General features: G+C 36.3%; 1 protein-coding gene across 1 annotated transcript in view; it reads right to left on the reverse strand.

The window, feature by feature from the left end:
• Positions 1-2,123: 2,123 nt before the first annotated feature.
• LOC103770638 (netrin-G1-like) overlaps positions 2,124-24,672 on the reverse strand; it is a gene marked incomplete at its 5' end in the record, with an annotated part of 48,310 nt that continues 25,761 nt past the window's right edge. Inside the window, one exon of the mRNA XM_008937908.1 lies at positions 2,124-2,365. Coding sequence (XP_008936156.1) covers positions 2,124-2,365 — 242 coding nt within the window. The remainder of the gene's footprint in view (positions 2,366-24,672) is intronic.

Here is a 24,672-nt window from a genome sequence, read left to right on the forward strand (position 1 = left end):
AAACCTTCTACATGAAGGGCCAAGGTGAAAGCCTGAACATGCACCAGCTTGTTGTCTTCATTATCATCTTCAAAGGATTCTTTTAGAAATGAAGACCTAATTTGCCTACCCATTTCTGGAGGCTGGATACTGGCCTGCAAAACTTGCTTCCTCAGCAGAAAGAGCTTCTCCAATAAGGCAGTGCCCTAAATTCTGCTCCGTTCACCATTTGGAAGAGGCAGCCAAGTAGAATTTATTTCTCTCAGGAATTTGTCTTTTGCTGATTAATTGTTTTTCATACTAGACTATTATGTTGGTAAAATATTTACAACCATTATGATGAAAACCACCAGGAAATTAATTCATACAATCTTGCTTCCTTTTGATTTTAATGGTGTTGGGTTTTTTGGCTTTTTTTTTTGTTGTTGTTTTTCCCAGGACTTTGAAACACTGCTGTGGTTTCGGCTTGCCTCTCTATTCTTGCTATCCTTTTCTGTCACACTCGGTAATTGGCTTAAAAAAAGGTAGAAACAAGAATTTATTACACCTTGGGCAATACTTGAAACAAACTTTTATTTGCTGGAGCAGCACTTTTTATCTACTTGCTGCTGTATATTTTGACATTCCTTCTAAATATTAAATTTGACTTTACTAAAAGTCAAATCTTGGCACTTTTTTTTATGATTGCTGTTTTTGCAGTTTCTTAGGCAGACTAGTGCGTATATAAACATATCATTTTCATGAAGCTTTTGGAGAAACAACATAAGCTGTGGCTATATCTACTTAATTACTGCCAGAATCTACAAAAATGGAATGAATTAAACACTAGCTTCTCTAATACCTTGCGGTTTAGTCTTGGAATAATTTCTGTGATGAATTCAGGGACAGAGTTGAGAACTATTCAACTTTTCATACCGTTTCTGAGCTTGGGAATTGATGAAATCTTCCTAAACCTAACGATGCCCTTTACATGTAAAATTGTTTGCAAAAATAAAGACAGTAGTAAAAATAAAACCAGGTTAGATTGTTATGATGGCATTTCTACTTTTTAATCAATTTTTAATCCATTTTTTGTTTTGTTTTGTTTTCTAGAAAAGGCCTTAATAAATAGCAATACGTCATCCTGGAACTGTTTATGCAGGAATTTTTATTCTTTGAAATCTTCCAGTGTTAAAGCAACAAGAAAACATTTAGAATGTCCTTTGGTGGAATCTTATTACACTCGTTATATATGTAAACCGATATTCTTTGATGCCAGCACGTTGCCCATACAGAGAAATCTCTGCACAATTAAATGAAAGGAAAAAAAAAAGGATTAAATAAAAAGTAATAATTTTTTTTTTCCCTCTTATCTGATTAGAATTAAATACATTAACAAATTGTCTGGTAACACAAATAGGCAATAATACAAAAAATCTACATTGTACATTATTTCAAGAAAAATAACTTCATTTGAATACAAAAGGATAAATACACTTTTTGTCCTAGAGCCACTCTTGTACAATAGATGAACACAGCATCTTACTGACGCAGTGCTGCTAAGGTATACAAGGGTATGACTGTTTTGAGTTGTATTGAGGGGGCTGTTACACATGTGCATCACTAACATCAGACAAAGAAATCTTTCAACCAACAAGGGTTACAGAGCAACGTTCACTAAAGCACAGGTCGGAAAGGATTCGGGGGCTGAAGCAGGCCAATATGGCAGCTTTTACAGATTTCCTTATACCCACAATGCACTGACAGCAAAGAATGCCTTTATTTGGTCGGTCCACGCGCCGGGTGGAGGTACAGTAGTGCACCGGATAGGAGTAGCAAATGTTTTGGAAATTCTCTTCTCATTCTGGGGTCTGTTGAAGCCGTTTCAGTCCAGTGTAAGCTTTGCAGCTCCTGTTGATTTGACAGAGTAGGCAGCTGCCAGCTTCCCTCGAGTCAGGGGTGAACAGTCTTGACTCGGAGCTCTGTCCATAACTGATTAATATGGCTTAGTTCAGTTAGGCCTCCTTAGTTTGTATGTGGTGAATTTTTTTTTTTCCTCTTTGAATTTTTTTTTCTTTTCTTTTTGAGATTTCAGAAGCAAATGCTCGGATTTCATTTTGTTTCCATGTGGCACGTTCGTTTGAAGCAGTCTGGATGTGATGCCATCACCATACGGAGTCTAGCATATTGCAAAGTCCAGTGGCTCCTAGTAGAGCAGTCAGCAGCAATAGAGACCTGTGTGACATTGCCTCCTGGCCCGAGTTTTGGCTGCAGCCTCCTGGATCCCTTTCACACTTCAGCTTCTCACATAAAATGCCAGTGTAAGCCGGGGGACACTGGCATCGCACGTTGTTGATGCACGTTCCTCCATTCTGGCAATGCAGCAGTTCGTTGTCACATACGTTCGCTGCAAGACAGCAGGGAAGGGAGGGAAAGAAAAGCAGAATAAGTTCATCTAAAGGAGAAACACTGCACTAAACACAGAATTAAAACACTGCCTCCCCCCTCTTCCTCAGTCATGTAAATGGGGAAATGTGGATTTTTTTATTTTATTTGATATTTTCTCAACCCTTTATTTTTTTTTAAAGCTGTAGTCTTGGAGAACCACATGATTCATTTCAGACCACTAACTATGATAATATCAATATAAATAATGACTAATAATGAAACAATATGAATATTAATACCTGCCTTGTACCAGTGTCTGCATTTTTATAGTTACTATTGAGATGGAACTGTAGGTGGGTATTTCATTATTTGAAAGGGACAACGTATATAGAGCTTTTGGAAAACATGAACAAGGGTTAAAAATACGACGTGACTTTGCTGAAATAAAACGATCAGTATGAGAAGACAGGGTTTTTTAATCAAGAACTGCATATTTTAATGATCTGAAAAAATGACCCAAAAAAGATAAGGCAAGCACAGGCAGGAAATTCAGCATGCTGTTTGATGGGGATTATATGGTATATACATATGGAAATAAAAGATAATGTTATTTCCATTACGGATCAAATATTTCTTATTAATTAGATTTTCTACTTTGGTACAAGACTAACTGGCATCTTAACACTATTTTAGTTAGATGTTGTAGCCTGATACAATAACTTCAGTAAGTGCAACTTGACAGAGATAAGAAAAAATAATACAGGAAAAAGTTTTAGAGCTGCTTTTGGAAAATTGACAGCTTTACTTTGTATTAATTATATCAATTGAAAAATTTGTCTGGGTGAATATGTTGAAATATGAGGAACATACTACTTAAATGTGTCAATCTCTGTTTTGTTCCAGATGATATCACTAGAATATGTGCTAGATTACAATTCTGTCTTCCTTAGGAGAGGAAATTGTAGTAAGGAGCTTGCACCTACTATCTAGGCAAAGTGTAACAGTAAAACTTTTTGCTCAGAGAAATGGGGAAAAGATTCCTTTGTTTCAAAGCAGACTCAACATTATATGCTGTTTATGCATACTTTAGCCTGGAAAAAAATCAGAACAGGGAAAATTTTGTAAATTTTACTTTAAACATTGTTATTTATAGCTACAAAAAAGTACAGTTGTAAATTTTGTTTATTTTTAAAAGCAAGACAAATATTTTGAGAAATAAATTGAAACACTCTATTCTTAAGTGATGTGATTGCATGTAAATCTATACAATTCTGTGCACCAGTGACCTTACTGGTAATCTTATCTGTCTTGGCTTGCTTTCAGAAAAATGATTTTCTCACTCTAGAAGGACTCTTAGACCACCACTTTCTAATCCAAGTGGACCAAATAATAATGCAGTGTTAGAAACTTGGAGAAGCAATTGAGAGAGAACAGTTAAATACTTTTTTCAGTGTTTCCTTTATGAATTTTTTCCCTAAAACCTATGAATTTAATGTTGTTGTCCAGTTTCTGAATTGTTATGTCAAAATTTGGATATTAAAGTACAACGACCAACACATTACTGATGACAGCCATTTATCTGAATTTTAACATTCTATATATACATTACAAAAAATAGTTTTTATATTATATTCAAGGAAGACTAAATCACCACCAAATAAATGTGGTGAGATTAACAACCCCAAAAAATATGAGAACAGGCTGAGAAAATGAACTCTTTTAGAAGTTAGTGATTGAGTTACATCTCTTATGACAGAGGCTATGTCTTTGTAAAACTGACTTTATTATTCATATTGTATATACTTAGTCATATCAATATGAAAAATCAAAATGTTTTATCTGATGGTACAGCTACTGAATCTGCTTGATCCAGACCACTCATTGCTGGGATGCTTCCTACAGTTCAGGCAATGAAAATGGTGAAATATTTGTCCCATCAATACTGACTATTGTTTGCCTTGAATAATTAAGTGGAATTCAATAGTTAAATACCACTTCTTAAACAGCAGATGAGATATTTTACTTCATGTTTGGCCCAGAATATATTATCTTAATTTTCTTCAGTAGTCAGTAAACCAAATTTATTTCTAATAGCTTTCTTATTTTCAAACTTATTTAGACAACTGTATCCTGTTATTTTAAGAGATTGGCAGCCCAGCTTCTGATCTGTAGTTTGAAAGTGCTGCAGATACATGGCTGAAGTGGTGTTCTGCTGTTTGCTGGCTGTTGTGCCCAACAAACTGATCCAGATTGCTATCAAATGCTTCTAATCATTGCTGTCTACCAAATGCTGCATACAGGGTTACAGATGCTGATTTTAAAATCAGACAATTTATTTCTCATTAGGAAGTTTAAAAAAAATGTACTTAAAGAAGGGATGGATCAAAAGCTTCTCCTTGATTATTGCATGCTTTAAAATGTTTGTCCACAGAACCACTTTATGATAAGAACAGGTAGATCTTAATTTTCTCATCAAACTACTGTGTAGCTGAAAACTCTGGAATTGCTCGTGTATTGTTACAGCTTTCTTCTCCTTAATTTCATTCTTGTATCTCTTTCTCTTGCACACACATGTACACACATATATGTATCATGTAGATAGCAAATGTGGTGATTTGGAAGTTAAAAAAATTCTGAATATGTTATATAATCCCCCCCTTTTTTTTTTTTTTGCCAATTTTGTTTTAATTTTATTCTGATCAACACTAATATCATTTCCACCTTCCTGAAAACATGGTCAGTATTACTTTTAAAACTTTAATATTAACTAACGTTTATTCAGTTTAGGAATTGGATTAGCTACAGTTAATGGGCGTAGCACATCAGCAGCTTGAAGTATCTTCACTGGAGCACTTTAACTGGAATTTAACAAAAACAAAAGTAGTCGACATGCTGCCAAGACTAAAGCAAGGCAAGTATATTAATTGTTGTTGTGAAAGAACTAATTCTGAAGTAATCAGCTGTGACTATTAAGATCTGTGTGGTAGAACTAGCTGTGGGTTTGCTGGCAGATCTTCATTAATTAGAAGGCAGGATATCAAACTGACCATTCAAGAAAGAGAACAGAGATATCTGATTTGTTCTGAGAGCTTTGGGGGGGCTTTTTGGGCAGGTATTTCTCAGCACAGTCTCCAGAGCTGTGCTACTTCAGGAAGTGAAATATTTAAAGTAAAATAAAGGAAAATTTTAAATGTTATTTTCATAAATCATCAATTGACAGTCTAAGCCATGGACAACTTATGGGACCCTTAAAACACTATACAAAGGAGAAAAAAAAAAAAGCCATGTGTAAAAATGGATAGATACTTGAAGCTTTTCTGTCCTTGAGGCAACCCCCACTGCCCTCTCCATACCAACAGTCCTGCAATTAGTAAGAGGTATTATTATTTTTTAAAATTAAACTGGAAACATCTTTTCCAAAGTAATCATCACTAAAAGATTGTAACCTCTTTTTTAGGATGAGACTTCTAGGAATGATGGTGAAAGATGCCTTGCCACAAGTTACAGAATATTCTTGCTTTGTAATTCAAATATTATTACAGTTGGAAATGAAATTTTAAAAAAGAGGAAAACAAGAGGAAATAGTCTTTCTACCAACTCAAGCAGTTCAAGGGGTAAGTGATGTGCTAGTGTGTTTCATAGAATTTATATTGGGTATTTAATGAAATATATTAAAGGTAGCATTGTTTGACAAATATGTACCTTCCTCTTAAATATTCAAACCTGCATAATACATGAAAATTTCCGAGTCTGTCCAAAACTCAACATTAATACCTTTGCAGCTTTTTGGAAGAAAAGAGATAGACAACTGTGGCTGATTTTCATTCTGAAGTAGCAATTTAGACACAGTAGCACAGATGCAAGCCTTGTTCTCTTTGATCTGGAGGGCCACCTCAGGCACAGCACTGTGCTGTCGGCTTACGTTCTTTCTGGTTACTGTCTGGGCAGCTTCAGAGCACACGCATGTGGCCTTTGGTTTGCCCACTGCTCAGACAGAAAAACAATATGCTATTGGACTTAAACACCGTTTCTTTTAGCTTCTTGTCTTTCCCAAAGGCCATCCAAGAAGGGTGAAAATACATTTTGTACCTTTCTTTGTGCTATCTTAATTTTTGTACAGCTCGCCTACAGAAGCAGCTTTTCAGGTTGGTCAGCCACATGACTATGAGAAAGGACAGGCTGTTGACTTCAAAAAAAAAGGAAAACATATTCAAAAGGAGTTTTGTTTTTGTTTGTTTTTTTTTTTTTTTCATCTGGGAGAGGTGGTTTTCATTGTTTGTGGAAACAGCTTAAAGGCTATTAGTGATAAAGTCACAGAAAAAACCCTTTTTTTTTTTTTTTTTTTTGGAAGCCCTTGCTTCCTTTCTACAATTCTGAGGTCTTTAATTTCAAGCAGTGTTTTCTATGATCTGTCCCATCACTATTATTCTTCAGTGTGCTCTTTTTGTGGTATCATTTGTTACAGCCTTCTCTCTCCCTCTTTATCTTTTTAAAACTACCTCTTCTTTCTCTTATTTTTTTTTCTCCCGAAGCATGAGTATTACAGTCCCTGGACAGGCTGGTGGCTTGACAGCTCTGAATATATTGTACATTTTTGTCTATTCTAAAGCACTCACGCAAGCTTTGACCCTACTTCTGTTGCACTGAATTTTCCACACTGCTTGTCAGTAGTTTGTGCGAATGGCACTACAGAAATCATAAGAATTCTTTGACCTTGGGTTCCACCCCTTGTTCATAACTTTGAAAGCATGCATGTCTAGTGGCTGAAGAATTATCCTTGGATGTTTATTTTTTTTAATGTATCTATTTCCTAGCCCCTTCTTATCTAGTAAAGAATGTTACTTGACTTTGTTTATGAGAAAGTTTTCAGCACACATGTTAACAGAATATTCTGTCTGGGCATAAGTAGTAAGAAACCAAGGATACTGAAACCCAAGTTTTCAGTAATGATGTTCATAGGTAGCCTCGATACATGCAGTGGTTGTCTGTATATAGAGTGCTGTCGCCAGCACATTGAAGTGCCCTGAAAACATTAGGAGGTTTTATCTCACTGCATAAATTAGTTCAGTAAACTGAGACCATGCACAAGCAATTTCTTGTCAAATACAGAATTAGTTCTTATGAATGCTATAAAGATTCTGTAACTAACATGTATTATTCTCTGAAGATGTGATAATTTAATCAATAAATAGTAAAAACAATCACAGAATATAACAGAAATTCCAACAAATGAGGAAGCTTTTGTGTATGCCTAATAAGAATATGAACATCTACACATACCTATGGCAAACATGCACAAGACAACCTCTGCAGTTGTGAAAGTATTAGTAACAGTTTTCCCACAATTTGTCAAATAGACATTAGTGGATTTGGGGAATGCAAAACACTTAGTCTCCTTCAAGCGTAAAGGTTTAAAATTGTTTCCAGTTGTATCAGAGCATAAGTGACTGCAAACAAAATATTTTCACATGGTAAGCAACAAATTATTTTCTTTATTTGGAAACAACCCTATAAATAAAATATATACTTGTTATATGTTAAAGGCCTCTATGTGGAGCTCCACTGACTCGTGAGATTTCATCTATATGAAGTAAGTATTAGGAATGAGAATGTAAGGACATAGGGACAACTTACAAGTAGTCATGTTTCTTCTGAAAGGTTACAACTATTGCTGTTAGAATGAGTGTTGCACAGCAAATGACAAAATCCCCAAAATTGTAATAACTTAAGTATCTTATTGAATTGAATAATCAGTGGCTAATAACTGACTTGGAGGTTTTATCACTTAGTTTTCTCCCCCTGCTTATACTGTTATATTATTTATTATTAATTTATTATTACCAGTTACAGTTACTGCCCAATGGTTTTTAAATGCTTGGCTACCATGAATACACCTGTTAATGTTGATAAGACTTCTTCAGTAGTTTTAAACCACAGACATACCTGATATGAAAAAAACCCAACCCTATTACTCTTTTAAATGAGATATTCATAATGATTTTTTTTTTTTTTTTTTTTTTAATGTGACACTAATTTAACATTTGCTGTAGGGGGATCAGTAAGACTATCTTGGCATACTGTGAAATCAAGACAAGTCAAGGTAGATTCTTTGATAGCATGAAAAGTGATTTGTGCTTATCTGCCAAGGTACATTCTGAAGCCAAGACTAAAGCTTATCTTACTGTGTCAAAGTTATAGAGAGACCAACACTAATACAAAGATCTCCCATGCAAAGTTGCAACAATGTTGTGGTTAATTATTGCCAACAATACAAGGAAATAAACAGTGACCCCGTGAGAGTAGCTTCTAAAGGCAAACACCTCCAACTTGACTTGTCTTAGAATGCCTGTTAGAGGCACAGTCGAAATGACACTATTAATAATAACTTTATCAAGTTATTAGAGAGCAACTGGGGAAAGGAGATACTGTGTTTGAAAACTTCTAGTAGAATTTTCAAGTGGTTTGCCTACATGTAATTTCTTTTGTTGCTGCACAATTCTTCCTTCAAAGCTATGCTGGTTCTAATCAAATTGCAGGAAAAGTATTCAGAAATTCTACAAGAAGATGCAGCTACTATTGAGAGTTCTCCCCAGTGCAGAGCCACAGAATGGATGGCAATTGCTCTTCCTGTAAGTAGGTACCGATTTATCCCAGCATCCTCCTGAGTAAACTTGGCTGATTACACTTCACTACTGAAAGCACAAAATCCTTCACAGAACAAATTTTATTTTAACCATGGTAAAAGGATAGCAGAGGTAGAAATCTACTCTGTCGCAGTTCGTGTCTGTGCTTTCTCATTTTCTGTCTCTCTTCTTAATCTAAAGTCCTCAGATTTAATTAATAAAAGATAATTAGAAGAAATATATAAAATCTGTCAAAAGGACAAGGGGGAGAACTGAATTTTGGACTTGGTACTCTTGCATGATAGAGAAGCCATAGGAGCTTTGGCAGAAACCACACAAGATTACGTGTTAAAATGGCTAAAAACAAATCCATATTTAGTTATCTAAGGCTGATGATTGAGACAATACATTCCAGTCTTCCTCAGTTTCAAGAAATGATTGATTAAGCTTTCAGTTTTCTGATTTTGATGTTTGCAATTTCATACTTCTCCAAAAGTGAATGATTCCTAAAGTGGTGGTGGTGGGAAAGTCCCCCTTCCTCACTCCCCCCTCCCTCTTTTTTTTTTTAATTGCTTTGCATATGGAGGAAGACCACTGGATTGGTATAACCCTTATCATATTTCAGGATAATCTCAGGAAAACAATAAGCTACATCATAACTTTAGTTGCTCAAAAGGGACTGCATACCCCTATCATTCATATTCCACTTACAAAGCTGTAAGATGCTGTGCCATTATTTCCATCTTCCTGGAGATAAATGAACATTCTTACATGATGTGTCTTCTCTTTCCTTAACTAGGAAGAGAAGCAATTGAAACTGCTCTTTTTTTTTTTTCTTTTTTTTTTTTTTTGTCTAGTGCCAGCAGCAAGGTCAGGGTTTGGATGTAACCAATATTAATAAAAACTGGATAAGCACAAAACCTCTTCAGATACAGAAGATGAAGTGGTCATCAAAAGGCACTGTGTGCAGCTGGAGGGTAGGATTTGGTTGCCTAAATTCAAGCAGATACTGACATTAGAGGTTCCTGTAGGAGGGTCCCTGTGCTGGGGAGCTCCCTGCCCTGATGTCCCCATTCCCCTTCCCCTCCACAGTCCCATTTGCTGTCCCAAACTGCCATTGCTCCTTAGTAGTGGCACTAGACACTTATGGTTAGGCAGTTCAGTCCTACCCAAAAAGCTAGCAGGATGACTTCACCTGAAAAAGCAGCATTTTTAGCTTCATGCGTGACAACAGTATTTTCTTGAAACTTCCCAAGAACTATTTAACAGACCTGCAACAAGTATTGCTTTTATAGAGCACAAAAAGGCAGAAGAAAGCCTGAAGAGCAAACCAAAGCAGGAGCGTGCAAAGGTCAGCAATTCAAATACATGATTATGAATTATAGAAAAGGCTGAATGTTCCTGCACCCTGAGCTGCTATGGTGTTTGACTTGCAATAATGTTTTGGACACAAAAGAAGGAAAATAATTTCTCTTTGTTGACAAAGACAAAAGTTTCTCTGTCTCTCATTCTTTCCAATGAATGCTGCATTGAAGACTTTCAAAACCCATGAAATAGTCCCGGATACTTATTAACTTATTTGGCAGCAAAACCACAGAAGATAATCACAACTGAAAATATTTCCTAATGATTTAGGGGATTAGAATTATTCTAATAATTATTTTCCTAAAATCTTTTAGGAAAGACAGGGTGTAGAGATTGTATTGGTGGCTTCTATGAATAAAGACATTAATTCCACAATAGCTAGCCTGAGCACAGATATTGGATGTACTGGTAATCCTCAAAACATCTGCATCACCCTGGATACTGAAGTTCTTTGTAGACAAAATGATTCCAGAGAGCTGCAAAGTGAGAACTTTAAGACTAAATTGTAATCTCATATTATTTAATGACAGTATTGTAAATACTTTGTTCTTTCCTAATTTTTTGTTCCCTAAATACATGACACATTTGTGCATGCATGTGTGTATTCTCTGCCAATTTGAGCAAAAACATTCACATTGTATTTGATAAAGAAAAGGAGAGACTAAAGTGGTATTAAAACTTTTTATTGCCCAAAGCAGAATTGTTGTTGTAGCTTAGTAACTTATGTCCTGGTTTTGTGTTAAGTAAATCTTTAATGATCAGTTTCGTGTCAATTATAGTAAGGTTGGTTCTGCAATTTTTTTTTTTACATCTCTTACTGTGTATGGTAAACATCATGTAGAAATATTCTTTGGATTCAAATTAATAATTTTACATTGTAATGGAAGGTTCTGAAATCAGTTGTTTGTTTTTAACATGGAAACAGATATATTCATGTTAAATTTTGAACACTGATTCTAAAGTTACTTGTGATCTAAATAAATTTAAATGTTGCAAACTTCCTTCTCACTACTTCATCTGAAAGCCAATTGCATGGAGCATTTTGAAAAATTAGTAACAATCCACTGGAAATATATGCTATGATCAACTTCTAAACTACATAAAATAGCATTTGTAATGGAAACATCAGTAATCTTTAATTAAACTATCATAAATATCACATATATTAAAACAGAATGGGTAGGTAAATAAAAAAGGGAGTCACACTAAATGTGACTTCTAATCAGCTATGTCACAGTGCCCACAAGTAAAGGTAAAGCTGAGGTTCTAAGTCATATGTCATTACATATTCCTCTTGCAGTTTTCAAAACAGAGATATTTAAGACACCGGGATAATACTCTACTACAGGAAAACAAAACACCAATGTGTGAAGTAAACGGTGTAGAGTCTCCCAGGAGAAGAACATTCAGTTTCTATGAACATTAGTTACAATGCAAAGGTAAAGGTAAAACATTTATATAGTTCCTACAAAACATATGAAATGTGAGGGATATTTTCTTCTGTTAAGGCAATAGTGCTGGAAATCAGGAGATCTTCTTTCTGAGTATGTTGTTTTGAATGTTGATGAAATGCTTCAGAGTGCTTTTGTTGAGCCGGCTCTAGAATGGAGATAAAAACACTGCCCTGTAGGTCTCTCAAAGCTCTTCAAAGTAAGAGTTGTTATTGCCAGTGAACAACAGAGAAGTTGATGCCAAGGAAAGTAAACCGATTTGCCTATGCTAACAAAAGAAGGGAATGAACACGGGTCCTGTGAATTCCAGTTGTATTTACTAGATTGCATTGTTTATTAGATAAATGCAACAGCAGAGCTGATGACTGTTTCCAAGGGAGTGTAAAGACTCTCAACTATAAAAAGGCCTATAAACTATGTTTAAAAAAGGAATATGTAATCTTGTCCACTTGCCATATGCAATTGCATAAGGTGTTTAAATATTCTGACAGAAATTCTGATGTCAGGTATATACCTCTTTCTAATCTCACCAGTCAGAACTTTAGCAGCTTCATATTCATATATAGATACCATGATAAAGATTTGCAAATGTCTTTTATCCTTTCTGCTTTATCTTGGCCTTTAAAAATATTATGTTATTATATATTTTTAATTATTACAGTAAAATTGAAAAATTACACTCAACAGTCAGGTTCTTATATCATAATTCCCTTCTTAGATATACTGGATGATAACATACTCTCCTGTGAGTGGGGTTTTAATTGATGCCATGCTTTCCTTTCCTCCTATTTTCATCAGAATATCAAGATCATTCAAATAGGCAAAAAGGAGGCCTAATAAATTTCTGTATCAAATAATTAAAGCTATTAACTGCTTTGTAATGGTTTTCATCAGCAATATTTATTGCTACACACAGACTTGCTCTAGGTATTGTCCATTTGTCTTCATGACAGAGCAGTCATTAGGTAGGAAAACACAGATAATAGATGCTGACTTTCCAACAATCTTCTTCAGGCACACTAGTTTGCTATGCAGCTGTAACCAAAGGCAGAAATTTAGCCAATGCTTTAGCTGAAACCAGTTTTTAAACTGATTTATAATCCCACATCATTCAGCAAAAATGTCCAAAAGATGCTCACACCAAAACAAAATAACAGTTTTTATTTAATTATATTGCCTCTTAACAAAATTTCAAAGGCTCTGATTATTTGTTTTTTCAAAAGTGATTTTTTGATAAGTATGCAACTAGAATCCATAATTCATTATTACATGTTGGCCAATGCAGATGAAGGCTGCATACAGGCAACCTACATATTTTTTTCACAGTATTTGTAGTCAGGCTACTACTAGTTATTGTAATAGTAACAGAAATGCACTAACCTCATTTTATTAGTGCTAAAATTTTGCTGTGATGTAGAAAATATCTGAATAACAACAGACTTGGTTTAGATCTAGAAAGAGAGCACTCAGCCTGTGCTGCTTTGAGCTAATGTCTGAAAAGTTCTTTCTACATGCATATGAACTAAAGCTAACACCTCTAAACATGGATGTTAATAGTTCACTGTGACAAAATGTTAAGATAATTCAGGTTATTAAAAAGCTCAGAGTCAAAAGACTGACTGAGAACTGTTTCTGCTGTGCTTTATGTAGTTCTTGCATTACTTTTGGCATGCTGATTAACACACATATTTCTGTTTATCGGTCTTGATGCAGAAAGGTGTTAAAATTTAATTATTATTGAAGACTGAAATAACCTGAGATCCTCAAGGAATAGATAACTGCAAAATATGATTTCACCTTGAAGTAATTGCTTTATTTGATTTAAAATTATTTTCTCCAATTTTTTTTTGGCAATTCATGCCAGAGTTGAAAAAAATAACAAAGATAGCTCCATTAATCTAATCAAAATACTTTATAATCAATGTGTTATATGTTCCTAAAGATATATTGTACCAATACCCTTAAACTTCATGATGAAAAGAAATAATTGTATTACTCAAAAGTCTTCCACTTGCACTTAAGACTGAGAAGTCAAGACCTTGCTCCTGAGAAGCTCTGAATATAACAATGTCACAAAGTAACTCGTGGTGTAGAGAAGGAAGCATTACACAAGAAATGCTCAATTTTTAAAAAAATATACTTCTACAATGTTGTATATTCTTTTAAAACATAATGTCTGAGGATATTTGTTTGTAAGACTCTCAGAGAAAATAGAAACACATAGTGTACGGCTCTCAGAGAAAATGGAAACTGCTATCTGCTAACTAGAATTTGGATGATGAGGCTGTATTTGCTGACAAGTTTTTCTCTTTGGGTCCAGTCCTGTCCTCTGCCCCAGCTATACACCCTTTCATGCCCCTGCCTTACATACCCTGAACCCCTATGACTTGTCACATGCTTGCCTTTCTCTTTCAGCAGCCTGGGCAGTGCAGGTAACAGAAATCTAACTTTTCCAATCACAACGCCCCCAGAACTGTGTGTACTCCTTTGCATTGCCTCCTACGGTGGGAGCTGCTGTTTGCTGCATGTCCGTGTAGAGTGCTGACTGATGGGGGCACGTGATATTGGAGAAAAGGCTGTAATTCCAGGTAGGATGACTTCTTGTCGGACTAGGCTGTGCCTGGACCTTTGTGAGGGGTCAAATGCAGGATAAACAGCAAGCTTCAACACCAAACCTCCTCCTGCTCTGTGAAGCCACACAGCAAGCATGGCTGGCTACCTGTGCACAGACATGTTGTCTCGAGCAGCAAAGACTCCAGTGTGGTCCCTGCTCAGGTGTGAAATGCAGGCCCCGTGGAATGAGAGCATGAGAGGAGTGTGAAATGCAAAGGTTTTATGCTGCCTGTGTGAGACAGCATTCCTTAAGTTGTAACATGGCAGATCTGAGTGGGACGATGGCTTTCTGAAGATTGCAAGAAAACTACAGAATGCGTAGCTGTTAAGCTAAAAGAGAAAGATGAACTGAGGAGGTTTGGGCCCAAGCCAAGATGGGTAGGAGGAGGTTAGGGAGGTGCTCAACACATCTTAGCTGTCTCAATGTTTTGTATTTGCAAAACAGTCAAGGTCTTCTAATGGTGCAAAGCAGCGTGGGCTGCAGCATCATCGCTAAGTTGTCATGTTGCCACTGAATAAAAGAGAAGATATAACTGGAGTACACTTCTCTAAGCATCTTTTCAGTTGTTTTAAATCAGTAATGGTTTTGCATCAACTAACAAAGCTCTCGGGTTGTTGCAGAAAAATTATAGCAGTATATGGCTTTCCTTTTATAGGTGCTGTAAATCTTGACCCGCATTTTCAAACCTTTGCAGAAGTCATGCAATGTACATGCAGCCTTTCATGTTTCTTCCCAGTTGTGTACCAAATGGCAGGTATGTGTGCATATGTCGTTTGAGGCATTTCAAAACATCTGGTTCAATTTTTGAGACATTTGTGTTCTTCAGCTCTTCAAAGAAAGAGCTACATGTGGTGAAATTCTCTTTACTCTCCTTGGAGATGAAATTCTAAACTCTTCAAAGTAAGACTCTTGTTTCAAGGATCTGGCTTAAAAGTGAAGTTAATTTCCCATTTAAAGCATGTGTAACATTCAGAGTTCAGTGATGCGGCGTCTCATTAACAGAACACCCTGCAGAACTGTCTCCTATGGATAGCTATTTCTATACTGACGATACTGGAGGTGGTTGTTCCTCCTGCACCTGTCAGTGTATATGGGGACTGGTTAGTGTATGGGGGTAACAAAGCTGGTAGTTCTTTAGCTCGTAGCCCATGTGTAGCCCGGAGCTCTTTGGTGCTATTTCTTCAAGCTAACCTAAATAACTATTCAAGACAGAGTTCCTCCTCCAAGGAGATTACGGCTGAGCTCTTTATAACCTAGCAGTTTTGAAGTGCAAGAATAAATTCTTGGGTCCACTGGAAAAGCCTTCAAATTTAAGCAAGGAACAAAGTAAGAACATAGGTGTCATAGAGAGATAAAGGTGTCCTTGGCTGTTCAGTACACAGTGTGGCCACTGGCTCCATAAGCTAGAGCAAAATTTTGGTTTATACACAGACAGATTTTGTTACACTTCATTCTTTGTACATTTGTGAAATACACACAATTTCATAAATGTCTGAAAAGTCTGAAAGATTTGAAAATTTATTCCTCTTAGTCTCTAGATAAGGAATGAAGTGGGCAAATTGATCTGTAAACAGAAGTACAAATAAAAATATTGTCTCTGGATTCAGCCAATGGTATCGATACAATTGTTATTTTATGGTTTTCCACTTCCATCTGAACAAACAGTCATTGTAAAGAAAAAAATAGCAATATAAAGAGATATATGTCCAAGCTGTAGTTATACAAAATAGTTCTGGGCATAATGCTTTAATCATTGTGGACTCCAGCTGTATATTGAAATCAGTGTTGCTAATGAACGCAGTCTCTTTAATGTAATTATTTCAATGTGATTTCAGTTGTAAGTAATCTTCTGCAGACATTAGTTACCAACAACTGAATTATGATCACATTCTTTCCCATTCTCTGTAGAAATCTTTAAACTTCCATCACTGTCACATCATTCTCTTCTCACCTGATGATTATAGGTGAAGTTTTATTAACAATTTAATTATTCTTCTTAGAAGCCAAGATAATTATAACGGACTCGACTTGGCTTCCATTAAAAGTCTCTTTTAATGATTTTGCCATTGACTGTAATCCAATGTGAGAGAACAGTTCATAATCAACAAAATCATATCTCAAAATTGTGCAGGGTTGAAAGAAATTGGAAGAATAATACTGTGAATATTTTATAGAAAATCACGGTACTTTTATATGGTCTGCCAGTCCCCTCTAAATATATATTGACTGAACCCTGTAAAGCTGTATTCACTTTCATAATTGTTACTTATATCAATAGCTTGACTAAAATTTGTGCTTTAAAGGGTAGAAAACAAAGATCTGACAAAAAGCTGGCCTGATATTTATAAGATCAATTTTTTTTTCCCCTGATTTTATCATACCCATGTTCCTTGTCAAAATATTTATTTACATGTGTAGTTTTAAGATGACTTTGAAATTTAAGAAATGCAAAGAGAAGCTAAAGGGACAGAATGCTTGCAGGTGGTTTGGTGAGCTGATCATATTAGGGATGCAGAGTAAAATGAGTGTCAAAAAAGAGACTGCTATTGAAAAGGATTTTTGTAACAATTGCATTGTTAGCAGCAGAGTAAAATAAAAGTTTATTAAAAATACATTTAAAACAGTAAAGAAAAATGTTGAAATTATGATGAATGAAGGAAAAAAGAAAAATAGTGTAGTCTAAATTTAGCTATAAGGATGTGCTAAAGTACCAAGGAACAATTGAACAATGTACTAAAATCACAAAAATAAGTAATTTTTTTTCTAAACATCAGAAGCAGCATTTTTGTAGGAAGTCTCTAGGTTAAATGAATGGTGTGTAAGGTAGGGAAGGAAAAAACCTCCAGAGCATTAACTATGGAAGAGCTTTGGGAGGTTATCAGGCTACTACCTGTGTTGACAGGGGCACGCTATGAAGGTGTGTCTCAAGGTTTATATAAACCGGTCTTAAAAAATGGAAGATAGTCTGTTGCATCAGATCACCAGAATCAAATAATATTGATCCAAGAATTTTGAAAAAATGCAGAAACAAATTTGACTGTTACCTGTGATACACTAATTTAATTGCCAACATGGACTTAACTGTCAGAAGGGACTATATGATTTTTATAATGGCAGATATGAATTTTTATAAAGAGCTCCAAGGAGATTGGGAGGAACTAAAGACTAGCAAGTGAAACTTCCGCAGCAAGCAAGTCGATGAAAATTTTAATGAAGAATAAAATCTTCATAGATAGATGAGCATGATGAGCACAGAAAAACAAATTTTTGTAGAGAGAAATAATGGTGTATAAATCTAGGAGATGATTTTTTAAGGAATCAGTAAGCATATAGATGCAAATGATCAAGGTGATAATGTATCTGAATCTCCAGAAGTATTTCACAAGATCACTCAGCAGCATTTTTCAAAGAAAGCAATAAGCAAGTTTGTTGCATTTTTTTTTTTTTTTCATGGAATAAATATGTATTGAATAATAGGAAACAAGGTAAGAATAAACATCAGAGACTACTACTCAGTCCTGTAAGAACTGTCAGGACTTACATATACAGAATTGTTCTTGAAAAGTGAGTGAAGAGCAATGAATTTCTGAGGTGCTGGGTGACAGCACAATAAAATGGTAGATTTCAGTGTTAAGAGTAACACACCCCAATAGATACTTAGCTTTTACCATTTAGAAAAGGGACCTTAAGAGTAGTTCAGGGTATTTTATTGCAAATGTTGATTTAATGCTCTTCATTGGTTGAAAAGGCAAATAAATACTTGAATTTTTTTAGGACAGGAAAAAGGGAATGAAATGGAAAACACCATGGTGTCACCATATAACTTCATGATGCACCCATCTCTTGAATGCTGCATCAAGCCCTGCATCTTGAATGGGCATGCATTACTACCAAAAAAAGCAGAATGAAGAGTGATCATAGCTATAAGCAGTTCCTGCAGAAGAAGAGAATAGATTAGTTTTCTTCATCCTAAGAAAATGAAGATAGATTTAGAGAAAATAAAATAGACATAATGATGAATTGGAAATGATTATTCATTTATTTTTATTATCTCTTTCTCCCAAGAACTAGGAAGTACCAAATAAAATTGTCAGCCAGCCAGTTAAAACACAGAAATTATTATTATTGTTATTATTACACTTTACATAATTCTGAACTTGTGCCTGGAACATTTGGATAGCAAACGTATGAATGCTTCAAGAAGTGATTAGGCAAATTAGGGGATGAGAGACTCATTGAGACCAACTAAATATGAAGATACGGATGAACTCTTTGGCTAAGAAAATCCATAAACTGTAGTATCCTAGAGTTTGGATGCCTATGCTGAATAAAATACCACTCAAGCCCACTACTGTCAAATGGAGGACACTGGGGTAAATTAATCCCTGGTCTAACTCAGTACAACCTTTCTAATTTTATACTGTAAGATGTTCTACCATTTATAAGCATGCAAGCATGAAGACAAACACATGACTCACAGGTGTGAAAGGGTTTGAAGACCAGCTCTAAAACGGGCTGGGTAAGGCAGTCAGAGAACAATAGGATATAGTGGGGATCAGGGGGCTTAGGAAGGCACTTCTGTTAAGTGTTTCACTTAAGAGCTCATGTCTTGAAAGGTCTTGATTACTTTCAGAAATTCATCACTGCAATACTCAACCTACCGATACTAAATAACTCTTCCAGTTCAACTAAATTAAAACCCTCAGTCTAGATTTTTTTTCACCTCTATAGATTACGTGTAACAAATACTGTCAATGAGTAAATGACATCTAAAATCTTTTGGAAAGTACCTCAAATACTAGTTGTATGTAATGAAAAAGCCTTGAGTTCATTAGCTGTTAGATACTACAGTACTGAGCTGTGTAGAAATACAAGCCCAAATTTAGAAAAGCTGGTTACTTTAGGATAACGTCCTTTCAGAATATTCAGATCCAGGGCTGAAACCCGCCTTAGCTTCTAGATTAACTCTGAAAGCCATTAAAGGTGGAAGCTGTTTGTTTTTTTAAAATTTAGGTTTACAGGTAGATACAGGTATACCTACTTCCATGGCATCCATTCATGAAAGCATAATATTAAAAGCCATTTTTAAACTTTTAATAACACTGGGGGAACTTTGCTCCTGTTAGGGGAGGCAGTCAGCATCTTGCAAGTTAAAACCTATGAGCTCCTTCTGAACTAAATTTTGGTTTTCATATTGCCACCGTGAACAGAAAGATCTCTTGGGAGAGTCCTATGTGTACATATGTAAAGGAACTTAAATCAATAACTACTGAAGGCTTAGTTATCAGCATGATCTAGTGGCAGCAATGCCATCGGTTGCATCAACGTCAAGATAGAAAAAGTCGACTATCTTTAATTGCCTCAGGTCAGTAGTTTTTACGTGCAGTTAAGTAGGATGAAGATTACTTACTCCTGAATGATCCTCTTAAGGCCCCTTCATAAAAATGTCTCATCTGGGCGTGTCTGTGTTGTCATTGATCTCCTTATTTCTGTGCTCATAAAAGGGCAGTGAGCAGGCAAATCACACAGAAGTTATGGCCACTGAGCAGGCTTAAAAGGAGAGCGTGACAGATTTTTCAGAGGGAAGGCATCCAGCTCATTGCTGTTTAAATGAACACTTAATAATTCATAACAACTGAGTTATAAGTTTCCCCTTCAATACGTTTCCAAATGTGAATAGATTAAATGGTAATTGCTATCAAGCTTTATGTTCTATTTCATGTACCTAATAAAAGTTTATCTAGTGGAGCTTACTTGGTATCTTTTTGATCTATTCCTAACCGACTGCAATATACTATATTAAAATATTTATCATTGTGCTATCAAATATTAACCATTTTAAAATCATTTGACTAAAGAAAACAAATAATGTTATTTAACTTTTAATGCATTTCCTCATATATAGTTGTTCAGACCTCTACCATGGTACAACACCAAAAATACTGAAGACTCTAGAATTTGTATTCTCTCTTTTTAAATGGGGCTGTTTTGGAATGCATTCTGCTCATGTCTGTCACCACTGGTCATTTTGGCTCTGCATGAAGAATCCTAGTTTTGATATCTGTAAAAAAAGGTATATTCTGTTTTACTACAAGAGAATTTTAGAGAGTTTATTTTCCATAGGATATTTTTTTTAAAAAAAACTATTTTTGGGAGAGTATAGAACTTTATTGTAGGAAAGTTTACAAAGTTGCCTAATTATCCACCTGCTCATCTAGTTTGAAATGATGTGGGTTTGTCTGGTAAAAAATACCAGCAACTTATTAGACTATAAAGTGACTGATCTAACAATGGAAAGAGGGGAATAGTAATCCCACAGATGTTATGTTTGTGTGGCAGGCTCGTCCAGCCTCATTGCTGGCTGCCAGGGTTCCATCGCTCCCCATCTGAGTGGGTTATGCTCTCCCAGGGTGCTCTTGCTTGCTCAACCCGTTGCTGATTCATATCACAGAACTAACATAGCACAAAGTTATTTTTTTTGTAGTGTCCTGCTGGGTTAGACCTGAAATGATTCAATGAAAGGTCAAACAAGTGCCTGAGAGATTGCTAGGGGTGGGGGCCTAAATAGCTGGGAAATGGGAGAAGAGGGATTGCAGCACTTGCAATTAGAGCAGTTCAGACAGCCATGGAATAGCAGCTTTGAAGCCGCACTTGGGCAAGATCAAGAGGAGAACAACTGCTTTGCTCCAATCCTTCACCTTGCTGGGGAAAAATTGTTCTATTAAAGGTCAGGTGTATAAATGTTACTACTGAACAATTTCTTTTCCTTTTGGAGAAAGCAAGTTTGATCGCCTGTTTATCAGAGTAAATATCTTGAAGTGAAGAGCTGCAGTATGTTAAGAACCTGGTGCCTCTTAATAAGATGTTAACTGTGCTAACTAGCCACCTTTTATATGCCTTATTCTCTGGTTGATTTATGACCTGTTATTTTCTTCAGCTTCCCCACATGGGTGTTAACACTATCCCCATCTTATGGATAGAAACCTTCCTTCCAGCACAGAGACGCTGGGATGTCCTTGAGCTCTCAACAATGCCCCTCTAGTCTATTCCTTCTGCAGGTTCTGCCATTTCCACAATATTCCACACACTTTGCAGGCAACAGTACTAAAAGCAGCTTGAGACTTAATCCCCAGCCTAGGCATGCAGCAGTAATGATATAGATCTGTGTAATAACTATATAGAGAAAGCATCCTATGTTTTCATCTTCTTCTCTATGATCTTCATAGAGAAAAGATATTTCACTTAATAATTTGTTAAATGCAGTCTTTATGTTCCAATATGTTTATTCTGAGTAAAGTTTCTTCACCTCAGAGATATACCAACCTTCTCTTTCTTCTTCAAATACAGTATCTCAATAAAAAATACCATTCCATGATATATGTACTTGGAATAATATTCTGTGTAACCCTGGTATCAGCATGGTTATTCTGCAGGTTACATATTTTTGCAATGAATGTGTTAATACATGTGTTCACATTGTCTTTTCTCAGGTTTAAAAGACCCAGAGTATCAGTATGGCATTACACACATGTTATCAGCGTGCTTTCCCTGTGGTAGGTGGAATCACCTTGTGGCCAGCAGGTGGAGAGAGGTGATCCTGCTGCTCTACTCTGCCCTGGTGAGACCTCACCTGGAGTCCTGTGTCCAGCTCTGGAGCCCCCAGCACGAGAAGGACGTGGACCTGTTAGATTGTGTCCAGAGTAGAGCCACAAAAATGATCAGAGGGCTGGAGCAGCTCTGCTGTGAGGACAGGCTGAGGGAGTTGGGGTTGTTCAGCCTGGAGAAGAGGAGGCTCCAGGGGGACCTTATAGCAGCCCTTAAGTACCTGAAAGGGGCCTACAGGAAAGCAGGGAAGGGTCTGTTCTCGGGGGTTTGTAGTGACAGGACGAGGGGTAATGGCTTTAAACTAGAAAAGGGTAGATTTAGGTTAGATGTTAGGAAAAATTTCTTCAATATGAGGGAGATCGACCACTGGAATAGGTTGCCCAGAGGGGTGGTGGAGGCCCCATCCCTGGGGACATTCAAGATCAGGCTGGATGAAGCTTTCAGTAGCTTGATCTAGTTGGAGATGTCCCTGCTTATGGGAGGGGTAAGGGAGGGTGTTTGGACTAGATGACCTTTGGAGGTCCTTTCCAGCCCAGACATTCTATGATTCTATGAATCAGTGTTTTGCAATATTTGGCAATCAGCCCAGATAATGCCATAATTTTTTTGTAATCTTGCCTTGCTTTTTCTGTAAGCCATACTTGGTCTTGAGTTGCAGCAGTCTAATTCTGCATTGATTTATGGAGAAGGATTCTGGATTTATAGTTTGGAACCATTTGACGCATAGTCTGTTCCTCTTATGTCCAAACCCCTATGCACACACAGTTTCTTTAGTCTGCCTAACAGTCATCTAAGATAGGTATTGTGAAATCAGTACTTCATGTATAAAGACCAGAAACAGATTGTTCCTTAGGGACAGCAGTGTTCAGCACCATCAGAACTTTAACCTTTTCAATAAATTCTTTTCATGTTTCCTTTCCTTCAGCTCCAAGCATGGCAGTGCACTAACTAGCACCAGCCCTGGCACCAAAACACACCAGAACTCAAAGTACATGCAGCATCTGTGAAGAGGGGAAATCCCACCGTATCCTGACCACCTAAAAACATTGAAACTTCTACTGGTAAAAAGATGTAAAAGACAGGAAAAGGCACAGATAGGTTGTCTGTGGCTCTGCACACAAGCAGTTGCAAAGGTGAACTGGAAGACAGGGCATCCTGGTTCTGAATTTTTATTTCCTTTTACAGAACATAGTTCCCCGGGCAGAAATTCAACGTGTAGGTATTGAAGGACTCACAGGATACGTCTGTGTACAACCATGTATAAAGGATCACTAAACTTCAGTGAGGGAGACAATTACATTTATGTATTTAATCTGTCTAGAAAGAAGCACATAATGTATTTTTTCAAGAAAGGTTTTTTTTTTCCCCCCTTAAGGAGTGGACGGAAACTTATCTTTTCTTGCGGAATTGTAAACATAAACTTCCAAAAGCAACTGTTAATATAAATTCCAGGGTTAAAATTTCAGGTTTTCTTTGGCAATTCAATCTGCATGATGATTTTGATCAAATGCCTCAGCTTCTAACGTTTGTAACACATGATAAAATGCACACAAAAAAGCTTATATTTAAATAATCACCTAATAAGTTGAATGCACACTGTGACAGAATACGAATTATCTAACAGGCTGCAGAGTAATACAAGTTCAGCCTGGAAGACAGATACAAGCACTCAGCACAGTTTGAGCATGAAGATAAGGGTGTAATCCTTTGCCTGCTTTAATAAAAACTTTTAAAAGAGCAAAAAAGGGGAAATCAACTCAACTATTTGAAGCTTGACAGGAGGCATCTGGCTGAAAGCTCATTCACTAATTGCTTAAGATGTACATCCCTGAGCCAAGGTGATTTTAAACAGTGGTTGACAATAAATAACACACTGAATTACACTGGGCTACAATCTACCATTGGTAACTCTTCTACTCAGCCTAGGCTTTTGTGGGCCTCAGGTTCAAGGTCTTTATTTGCTCATCAACTATATCAAGGGAGATAGTGAGTAATATTAATCATTGGACCTTCCCTCACCATTTCCCCTCTGGGATGACCCTGCCTAATGAAAATTATGCATATATATATGATAAATATGCAGCTGGTTTGGAGTAAATCCTTGTGTGCATGAAATTAAAAGGTGGTTTCAAATGCTGCTGTGTGTATGCAACAGAATTTAGTCAGTTGAAGTGTCATACCAAGAAATACTAAAGATGCCAGATTATGAGTCCTTAGAAAATCAAATGAATGCTCCTCCTTCATATTTTGCCTTCAATCATTTTTAAACCTCAGGCAGTTTTTTTATGTGTAAATTTTTCTACCTTTTGTTATAGGTTCCTCTTATCACAAAGCCCTATATTCAGTTTAAGACAGGGCCAAAACAGATGTAGTTGCTGGTAAAATTTCTTGCCAGGACTAGTGCTTTTTCTTAGTAGTTTTTTTTTTTTTTTTTTTTCTTTTTTTTTTTTTTATGTTCATTTTAATACGAAATAGTTTAATTTCTATAAAAAAGAAAATGGACTATAGCTATGGATTTTCTAAAAGGGTTTCAGGACCAGACTGTTCTTAATTCTTGGGCTTTGATGTGTCTGTGCATGCTGGTGAGAAAACCATTACTGGTATCTGGGAAGGGGGCAGAGAGCTAAACCCCAGCAGCTTTCCTACGTACACAATGCCTGGGGCGTGA

This window comes from Merops nubicus, unplaced genomic scaffold (assembly GCF_000691845.1).
Source record: "Merops nubicus isolate BGI_N331 unplaced genomic scaffold, ASM69184v1 scaffold14623, whole genome shotgun sequence".
Lineage (NCBI taxonomy): Eukaryota > Metazoa > Chordata > Aves > Coraciiformes > Meropidae > Merops > Merops nubicus.